Genomic DNA, 10,729 nt, shown 5'->3' on the forward strand with positions numbered 1-10,729 from the left:
CACGTGTAGGGTTATCTAAGGTAATTCCTACGGACGTGGAGCAACAGCGACCCCCATTTATTTATTTATTAGCTCAAATGAAACAAAATAAAATACGCATACAATTTTCTGTGCGTAAAATTTTATTCCGTTCAATGTAATAAGATCGGTACAATAACTTTATCTTAATTGCAAAATATTAATAAACGCTTTGTCTACTTCACAATTTCGTTTTCCTTCAACCCCTTACTTGCTATGGCACTGAAACGAACAGTTTCATATGGCGCCAACCCCTTCTGGGAACACAGGCCTGAGTACATATATTTATGTATGTATGTAGGTATCTAATTAATATATTAATAACGCGATCTCCTGCTGAAAGTTCAGTTGGAACATCTAGTTTTCTTACACAGTTTTCCTCAGCGAAGCGAACCTTCAACAACCATTGACACATTGTATTGTGTAATAATGTGGAATTTACTGATTTACTGTGAACACCTATTATAATTTTCAAATGAAAAGAAATACACAGCAATAATAACAATTTTCAATGAATTTTCATATATCGACATTGACACATATCAATCAAAATATTAGTGGCCAGAAAGCTAGAAATAGGTTGCACAAGGAGGTTATTAGCTAAAGCCTGGGAGGCCGGACTTAAGTATAACAGTTAGAAGAAAAAAAAATCCTGGTATACACGGTACGAACGACCAATTACTACATGCGCATTACAAGGGGACTTATCTTACTAAGAGAGTTAACAGGCTTTGCGCGAGACACTAAAAGTTTACCTGAAATAAAAGACAATGAAATCCTTTATTATAAATCACAATTTCCAATACGGCTTTTATACTAAAACGTAAACGAAACAAGATAAACCGGGGCATCGAGAAAACCGACATAAAACCGCAAAACATTCGAAAATGATTTATAGTAGCCCCGATCTGTTAGGGAGGCTTCGCGGGAGCAAAAACAGATTATCGAAATCCCAGTTATTCCCAGCAATCGGTTTAGCGGACAGTTCTACGAAATATATAAAATGTACAGTTCAACGGATGCCAGTTACATTGTGAATTGTTCATGTTCAAACATAATTAAAATTGCATTAATACGAGTATACATTATTCAAAGCTGTAACGTCGGTTATCACGAAAATAATTGGAAAATTTATTATCTCTAAGTATTATTAACTATTTCAATATAAAAAAACTTCATATATTTTGTAAATAAAGACCTATTTCTTTGTTTTGCTGACCGTATAGTCCTTTCACAGGCCGAAAACAAGAAAAAAAATCGGTAATTTGATTTCACGAAAAATACACGTTAAATAGTTTATAGCGACATTTTTTTAAAACAAAAACTATCAGAATTCAGGAAAGTATATCTGAAAATAGTTTTTTTAGTACAGATGGTGTTGTTTTTTACGCACTAGTGCGAGAAGTGGTTCATTATATAACAGGTCCAAACTTCGGAGGCTCATCTGTACTGAAAAACGTCGTACGATACACGTGCGAAAAGGAAATTCGTAACTCGTGTCGATTTAAAACATTTCGAACTTCCTTTTTTACGCACTTGTATAATTATGTACTATTTCAACTCCCGAACTGTTATTCGTCATTTACAGGGTCGTGCATAGATCTTTAAAACCCTACATAAAAGTATATTCCCAAAGCCAGCGCCCGCCGGTCCCGCGCACGCGCGGAGTAACCAAAAAATTGAAAACCGCATTGTTTGGCTCTGTAACCATGGCAATGTATTTTTATAACGATACTGCGCGCGTGCGCTGTAAGCCGGCGGGGGATGGCTTTGGGCAGCTGCGCTGGCAATGCAAAATACAGGAAACAGTGTGAATTTCACGAAAATATTCTAGAAAACTATTAAAAACTAAGTGCATGGTCGTAGAAAAAGTACCTATTGTATGCAACGGTGTTTAACTGAGTAGAAAAATACTCGTGGCGTCTTTATTAACAATTTTCGGCTCCGCCGCAAATTGTTACCAACGCCACTCGTCTTTTTTGACCTCCCTTAAACGCCTGTTGATGCATAAAATACTATTAGTGTTTAAATATATAAGTAAATACTTCAAAAGTATTATAACTAGTGTAATTTTTTATGTATCTAGTTATTATGCAAAATTAAAAGGGTAAAAATGAGTATTAAACAAGTCAGCTATTTTTTGTCTCTTTCTAACACCCCCCTTCCCTAAAAAGGGGGGTGGAAGTTTGTATGGAGTTTTCCGCCATTTTTGAATTTAATGCGAGCAAAGTCGCGGGCAAAAAAAAGCTAGTTAATATTAGCTAGTTAATAATATTACTTCTACAAACTTATTTTTCGCACTTCTCCGTCCAGACGCGGCTGAACGCATTGTTGTCATAAAAACAATTCTCTGAAAAGTCTTTGGTGAAATTTGCCGCAACCAAAATTATGTAACTGTATATTTTAACTTTTTTTTAAATTGACACGTTACATTGATCAGCCGATTACTGCTGGAGATTCTTTGATATGATTACACATTAGTGGTAAATAGTTTATTACAAACATATAATTCGGACAAAAGTGTAAAATGACCGTTCTTTCCTATTAATAGCTCAATAGTGTGAGACTAATAATTAAAATAATTGTGGTTACTGTTTTACACCACTCTCAAAATTTACAATTTTACAAGGACAGTCCGCAAAATCACGCACTCAGATTCTGATCATAGAATGTTGGTGTAGAAATCTATTATCTGGTTATTTACACCAAGACAATAACTGTTAAAGCGACTGCCATCACGCTGTAAGGAAGGTACCTTAGTAGGTGATGGGATCCTCCATTTGCATACGTGGTAATAACAAACAATACTGCGCCTGTGTGAATTCGAAGCGGAAGCCTCCACTATCAGACCCGAATGTCCAACGGTGGCCACATATCCGTACTACCAATCTGTTATTATAATAAAGTCTCTGATAGTTGACCACGTTCAAGATTATACAGTAATAAAAATGATGTCATAAAATCAAGCAAAAACTTTTATAGATCACGGAACACAACTGGAATTCGAAGCCGGATATATGATCAAACGATTAGAATGGATGATTGGAACCAATCTCCCGTCAACTTTCAGTAATCATATTCAGAAAATTACATAGGTTGTAACATCACACTTTCTACTACCGCGCCGCTCGCCGTCGGCTAGGTGATCATCCTCACACATGGTTCCGCACTGTATGGTGTAAGAAGAATTTCTTTTTGTTTTTTTTTTCTTTTTCTTCCCAGCTGAGGTTTGATTTCCCGAAGGTCTACTATTACAGTATGAAGTTCTTTAAAAAAGAAGTGTACAGATTTCTAAAGGGTCGGCACCGCGCAAGTAACGCCTCTAGAGTTGCAAGCTTCCATAGGCTGAGGTCACTGCTTACGGTGTTTACCATCAGGCAGGCGGACCTTAAATATGCTGGTTTGCCACAATTTAGTATATAAAACCACTGGCTAGTCAGGCGAAGATGTTGCCAACGAATTTGATAGCCCCGCGTCTGAAAGGGTTAAGTAAATGTCATAATTCCATCGAAGTTTGACGTTTAAATAAAATTTGCACCGGCGAGGCTCGTTGCCAACTTATCTTGGACTGAATCTAAACCAGCCAGAATGCAAGCAAGCCAAAAAAACTTCTACATCAAGTTTTATTCTAGATATATTTCATTAAATTTAAGTAAGGTACAGCGGGGCAAATCTCGACTGGGTGCAATTCGTAACCGATCCATTTTTCCCATTATTAAGTGGACAACATATTTAATAATGCAAACATTGTAAAACATGGAAAAAATGGACCAGCTACATTGGCCCCCCAGTCGAGATTTGCCCCGCCGTACCTTACTAATATTTTTACATTAAAATGTTGTATGTATGTATACTTACTTATAGTGGGCCCGAATAACCCGAAATCTTTTAACCACGCATTATTGATGTACACTCGGGTGCAAAGAAATCGTACCACCCCAGCAATTTTAACATTTCTTCAATTTCTGTAAAAACTGTAAGCAATACCGCAATGTGTTGTATACCAAATGAAAGCTACGGCTTTCCTTTACACATTCATATGCTTTTCAAATCCGGTTCCGGCGTACATATTGTAAATACGTATTGTTAACGTCTCCGCGAAAAATATTCATAAACCAGTGTAAAAAATGAAACTCATCGGTACACCACAGATAAGTGCGATACGTACTACCAACATAAATAAGCAAAGGGCTTTACAGATTTGCCGATACACTACAACAAGTCAAGTCAATTGGCCAATTGATCGAATCCGCAGTCAGTGAAAAAACAAAGATGTCAGATAACTTCGAACGATTCATGTCAGAACTAGACGTGAAGCTAAAACAACAAACCTTAGAAATAACAACTATAGTCACTAAAAATGTCACCGAAGCCCTGGACGAAAAAATTAAAACGCTTTCACAAGAAAATACTGTTCTCAAAGAAAAAGTATCGGAATTGGAGTGAAAACTCACCATTATAGACAACGACAAACGAAAAAATAACTTGGTATTCGTCGGGGTAGAAGAAAAAGGCAAATCTGAAAACGAGCTGGTAGACTACATCAAAGATCTGCTAATAGACGCTGGAATACACATTGACAGCCAGGAGATCAGCAACGTCTACAGAATTGGGCAGAAGATTGATAACAAACAACGCCCCGTCGTAGTTTCGATAACAACCAGATGGAAACAACACACTATTTTAAAATACAGGAGCAAACTACCAGACGGAATATATGTAAACGAGGACTACCCAAAAGAGGTTATGGAAATTAGGAAACAGCTACTCCCACAAATGAGAGCAGAAAGGGAAAAAGGAAACATTGCATATATAAAGAATAACAAATTAGTGGTGAAACCTCCAGAACCCGCAGCAGACAAGAACCGTGAGAGAAAAAAGAGAAATTTTTCACAATCACCTAACACCCCAAGCCAAAAAAAAGTCAACTTAGACATGGAACAGACTCAGTCACTGGATAAAAACACCAAAGGCACAATCAAACCCAGTATACTCACTTATATTGAGCGGAGTAAAACAGGTTCACCAATAGAGGCTCCAAAAAACTAATAACAAATAAATGCACCCGGAACCACAACAACGACATGGCATGGAATTTGAAAAAAGATGAAACAACACTTAATACCCCAAGCCGGTTGGTCACCGTGGGGTATCATGACCACAACCCTCCAAAGCGAAAAGAATCTTGGCCCAGTTCTCCTAAAGAAGAAGAAAGACTCTTTGGCAGAAATACCGGGAAATAAAATATATATATGCACCTACAACGTCAGAACTATATCATCCTATGAGCGGCTAATTGAACTAAATGTGGCACTGAAAAACGTAAAATACGACATAATTGGATTAACTGAAACTAGACGCATGGGAAATAACATCGAAGAATATGAAAACTTTATACTTTGTTACACAGGAAGTACGCCTGGGAAGTATGGAGTTGGTTTCCTAATAAATAAAAGGCTTAAAAAGAGTATCGAGAGCTTTTCGGGTATTAACGAAAGAGTCGCTTTATTAAACTTAAACATACAGGGAAATTTACTCTCAGTTATTGTGACATATGCCCCTACTGAAGCTTCAAGCGACGAGGAAATTGAACACTTTTACAGCAATATACACAAAGCCATCGGTATGGCACACCAGAACTACATTATTGCAGGGGATTTTAATGCAAAAATAGGCCAGCCCCTAGATAATGAAGGCTTAATAATGAAGAAAAATGGCTACGGTTCACGAAACCAGCGAGGCCAAAGACTAATCAACTTTGCCCTCGAAAATAAACTCACCATATTAAACACATGTTTTAAGAAAAAAGACAATAGAAGATGGACCTGGCGAGCACCAGGAGGCAAATATAAAAACGAAATCGACTATATTCTTTCAAACCAGCCGGACAGCTGCCAAAACATCGAAGTTCTGTCTGTCAACTTCCCATCTAATCATAGACCGGTCAGAGCCACACTGAGTCTGAAAATACAAAAGAAAAGTAGGATTACTTTCAGAAACTATCAAAACGCCAGATTAAAAGACATGCAAGAAAAAGAAAAATACATTGAACTATTAACACCATGTATACCAGACATCAGCGAGCAAGAAAGCTTCGAACCACAAACTTACTACGACAAAATAATTAATGCTATAACTTCCAGCCTGAAACACAGTCAGGAAAATAAAAACAAAAAAACACACAAAATCTTAACAGATAATACATTAGCACTCTTGAATCGAAGGCAGGAACTACAACACAAACCAAATAAATCAAGATCGGACAAGAATGAGCTATCAGCGCTTTACAAGCTAACTAGCAAGTACATCAAAAAAGACTATGCTAACTATAGATCAAAAACAATAGAGAAACACCTACGAGAAGCGGGCAGCTCAAAGAAGGCCTTTAAAGATCTACGGAATAACAAGACATGGATAGATGGACTTCAAAGCTCAAGTGGAGAAACCCATAATAAACGTAAAGAAATTGTGAAAATAGCAACTGACTTCTACAAAGAACTTTACAAAGCCCAGACAAAGGATTACATTCCGACCTTTAACAACTCAAACAACATAGCCGAAACAATGGACAATATGCAAGATAGTATACCATCATCTTTCAGCGAACATGAAATCGAGCTAGCCATCAAGCGTCTAAAGAACGATAAAAGCCCTGGAACGGACAACATAACGAATGAAGCCCTAAAAACAGCTCACTCCCTATTGACCCCACCATTAACAAACCTATTCAATAGTATTCTGGCAACTGGTAACACTCCATCTCAGTGGTCAAAATCAGATATAATCTTGATATATAAAAAAGGAGACCCCAATAAAATTGCAAACTACAGACCAATAAGTTTACTTCCGTGCATATATAAGCTGTTTGCCTCCATACTAAACCAAAGGATCGGTAACACCTTAGAAGTCAGACAACCCATAGAGCAGGCGGGCTTCCGGAAAGGTTTCTCAACAGTAGACCATATTCACACACTGGAACTTATTATAGAAAAATACAACGAGAGACAAAGAAACCTTTACATCGCCTTTATTGACTATAAAAAGGCTTTTGACACTGTGTCCCATACAAGCATTTGGAAATCCTTAGAAGAACAACAGGTGGAAGGAACTTACATAAAAATTTTAAAAAATATATATCACAAGAATATGGGCCGAATAAAGCTAGAAGAAATTGGACCTGTTTTTTCCATCCAACGGGGAGTAAGACAGGGCGACCCGCTGTCTCCCAAGCTCTTCATTGCAATTTTAGAGTCTATAATACAAAAATTAAATTGGGGAAGAAAAGGACTTTATATAGATGGAAATTACCTCAGCCATCTGCGTTTCGCAGACGATTTAGTTCTTCTATCAGAAACCAGTTCGGAACTGCAACATATGATTAATTCGCTTAATACATACATACATACATACAATCACGCCTGTTTCCCAGAGGGGTAGGCAGAGATCACGGATTTCCATTTACTACGATCCTGACAAACCACTTTCGCTTCACACACTTTCATAACATTTCTCATACACGCTCGTCGGTTTCGAGTACTTCTGACCTGGCCTCTTTGCAATATTTCCCCGATTTGATCAAGAAAAGTTCGCCTAGGTCTTCCACTACCAACTGACCCTTCCACTCCTTTTTCATGTACTTTACATGAAACGCAATACTTTACTTAATGCAATCAGCAAACAAACGGGACTGGAAATGAACTTCACTAAAACAATGGTTATGACAAACAGTGAAAAAGAAGACATCATGGTGGAAAATAAATCACTCGCCTACACGGAACACTACATTTATCTTGGCAAACAGATAGGCTTTGCAAGAGACTTCAATGACTTGGAAATAGATAGAAGAATACAAAACACCTGGAAGAAATACTGGAGCCTAAAGGAAATATTTAAGAGCACTTTGCCAATAAATGTTAAAACAAGAGTCTTCACGTCGTGCCTACTGCCTTGTTTAACATACGCTTGCCAAACATGGAAAATGACCACAAATGTAAAGAGGAAACTAACATCTTGTCAAAGGGGTATAGAACGTAGCATGCTAAACATAAGAAAAATCCAAAAAATACGTCATACAAAAATAATGTAATACCCTATGCGCGAAAGCTGAAATGGAAGTGGGCGGGACACGTGGCACGCCTACAAGATAACAGATGGACTAGAAAAGTATCTTCCTGGGGGGGTCCTATAGGAAAACGTCGCAGGGCACGACCTCACACAAGGTGGGTGGACGACATCATCAAAATCGCTGGCCCTTCGTGGATGCAAGTGGCCCAAGACAGAGAGAGATGGAACCGTTTGGAGGAGGCCTATACCCAAACTGGGGTTCTTGCAACAGAACCGAACCTTTAAAGAAAAACTGTAACACTAGATGTATTTACTTTTGCAAGAAATAAAAGGCTTTTTTATTATTTATTTTATGCTTTTCAAAAGTTTCCGCCCAACATTTTCAGATTTTCAGGGCTTCGAACGTTGCTGCCCTAAAAATGCGTACTGGAGTTAAACTTATGCCTAACGGGAAAAGTGGGGTTGTAGGGAAAATAAGGAAAAATAAAAACAATTTTCAGCTTTTCAATAACGTGTATTGCCTCCTCTAGTCTTACGACAAGCAATCATTCGGTTTTTCATTGATCTTATCAATTTCACCACGACGTCTTGAGGGATGCCCGCCCATTCTTCTTCAATCGCATGCCGCAACTGCAGCAAGGTTTCAGGGGCGGGATTTCTGGCCCGAACTCTTCTTTTCAACTCGTCCCATAGGTGCTCGATCGGGTTCAGGTCTGGACTTCGTGCTGGCCAATCCATAACCTCGATGCCGACCTCCTCCAGGTACTCCTTAGTGATCCGGGCCGTATGTGGTCGAGCGTTATCTTGCATCAGGATGAACTCGTCGCCGATGTATCCCGCGAATGGGATCACGTGTTCATCCAGGATTTCCTCGATGTACCGACGAGCAGTCAAACCACCCGGATTTCCGATGAAAACGATGTCCGGCTTCGCTTCCAAAGAAATTCCTCCCCAGACCATTATTGATCCTCCTCCATAGGCGACACGTTCATCGATGCAGCATTGCGAAAACCGCTCTCCAGGTCTTCGGTAGACTTGTGTCTGCCCATCGTTGCCGAACAAAGTGATCCTGCACTCGTCAGAAAAAAGCACAGGCCTCCATTGCTGAACGGTCCAATTTTCATGTTCCCGAGCGAAGGCAAGTCGTGCAGTTCGGTGGTCTGGGATGAGCTTTGGGCCATTGGCAGGTTTGTGAGCTGTCAATCCCTTCTCTAGCAGTCGTTTTCTGATGGTCCATCTGCTAACAACCACATTCCGGGTGTCTCGTAGCTTCTGCTGAAGCTGAACAGCATTCAGTCGACGGTTTCGCAGCGAGGATGTTACGATGAATCGGTCATCTCTCTCTGAAGTGATGCGATGTCTGCCTGATCCGGGTCTTCTGGAGAGAATGTGGTCGTTGAGGAACCTCTGGTACACACGTTGAACTGATGATTTCGATAGGTTGAGTTGGCGAGCCACTTCACGCTGACTAAGACCATTTTGCAACAGGGCAACTGCTTGGCCAGCTTCAGCCTCGGTGGTATCCATTTTTCTTCAGTTTTTCCGGGGCAATTCGATGAGAGCAGTATTCAAGATGACGTATCAATCAGGAATGATGCACACACATTGACAATTACTGGTTTTATGCCTAATTGCAAGTTCTTGTCAGTACATGTCTCAACGAGACATTTGGAGGGGGGTTGAATTCCCCGCCCAAATTTTACTCAATATCCACCCCCACCCTTGAATATTGATGTCATTTGATAGGGCAGAAAATTATCTAACACGTGGTATTAAAATTATTTCAGTCACGCTTATAGTTTTTACACAAATTGAGAAAACGTTAAAAATGCTGAGGTGGTCCGATTTCTTTGCACCCGAGGGATTTTACTGTTATTTAATGTACATTAACATTAAAAGTAAATTTTATTAATGAAACTGGCGCTGGTTTTAACTTTTTTTTCTAAAAACCTCATTTTCGAAAGATTTTACTTCTCACTCTTTGACATCTCTCAATGAGAATAGTGAGACTATTCTCCATAATGGCATCAATGGCGTTAAAAAACCTGTTTTACTGAGTAACATTAAGAAAATATATATTTTTCAATTGGTAATAACTCTGAAACTAGGCGATATCCAGAAAAGTTTATATTATGACATTATAGTCTCTAAATGTGGTCAGGAATACACTGTTAAAATGTTTCGGGTTATTCAGGCCCACGGTGTATACAAATATATTGACGTATAATATATTCTACATATCCCAACAATACATATCCTATTGATACATTCTAACGGGACCAATTATTGTGTAAACACAATACGATTAATAATTCGTAGTTACTTAAACATTGTAACGGTTCAGTAAATTTAGGTTCACCAAACCGTGATACTACTGATACTTACTGTTAATAAATTAAGACATATTTATATAATATATATGCAGGTATAATTATGGCAACGCAAAACATATTGCTTTAACAAATGTTATGATATCTAGTTATTTATGACTGATTTGTGATTGGTGAGATTTCAATTAAATGTCATAAAAGATTCTACGTAGCTCCGGCTCCGCGCACGCCTCCTAAACGTCCGCATACCATTGTCCCGTGAGAGGATCTCATAATACTAGTTCAAAACTGTTAATGTTGCATCTAGCATTAAAAAC

The 10,729-nt window shown here is 38.6% G+C and overlaps 1 protein-coding gene across 1 annotated transcript; it reads left to right on the forward strand.

Annotated features, from left to right (window-relative positions):
* Window positions 1-4,464: 4,464 nt before the first annotated feature.
* Window positions 4,465-5,067, forward strand: LOC125238466 (the record flags this gene model as incomplete). The annotated part of the gene is made up of 1 exon (XM_048145826.1): window positions 4,465-5,067. A coding segment is annotated over one exon (603 nt), but the record flags the coding sequence as incomplete, so codon positions are not given.
* Between the last annotated feature and the right edge of the window lie 5,662 nt (window positions 5,068-10,729).

Source organism: Leguminivora glycinivorella, chromosome 2 (assembly GCF_023078275.1).
Source record: "Leguminivora glycinivorella isolate SPB_JAAS2020 chromosome 2, LegGlyc_1.1, whole genome shotgun sequence".
Taxonomy (NCBI): Eukaryota; Metazoa; Arthropoda; class Insecta; order Lepidoptera; family Tortricidae; genus Leguminivora; species Leguminivora glycinivorella.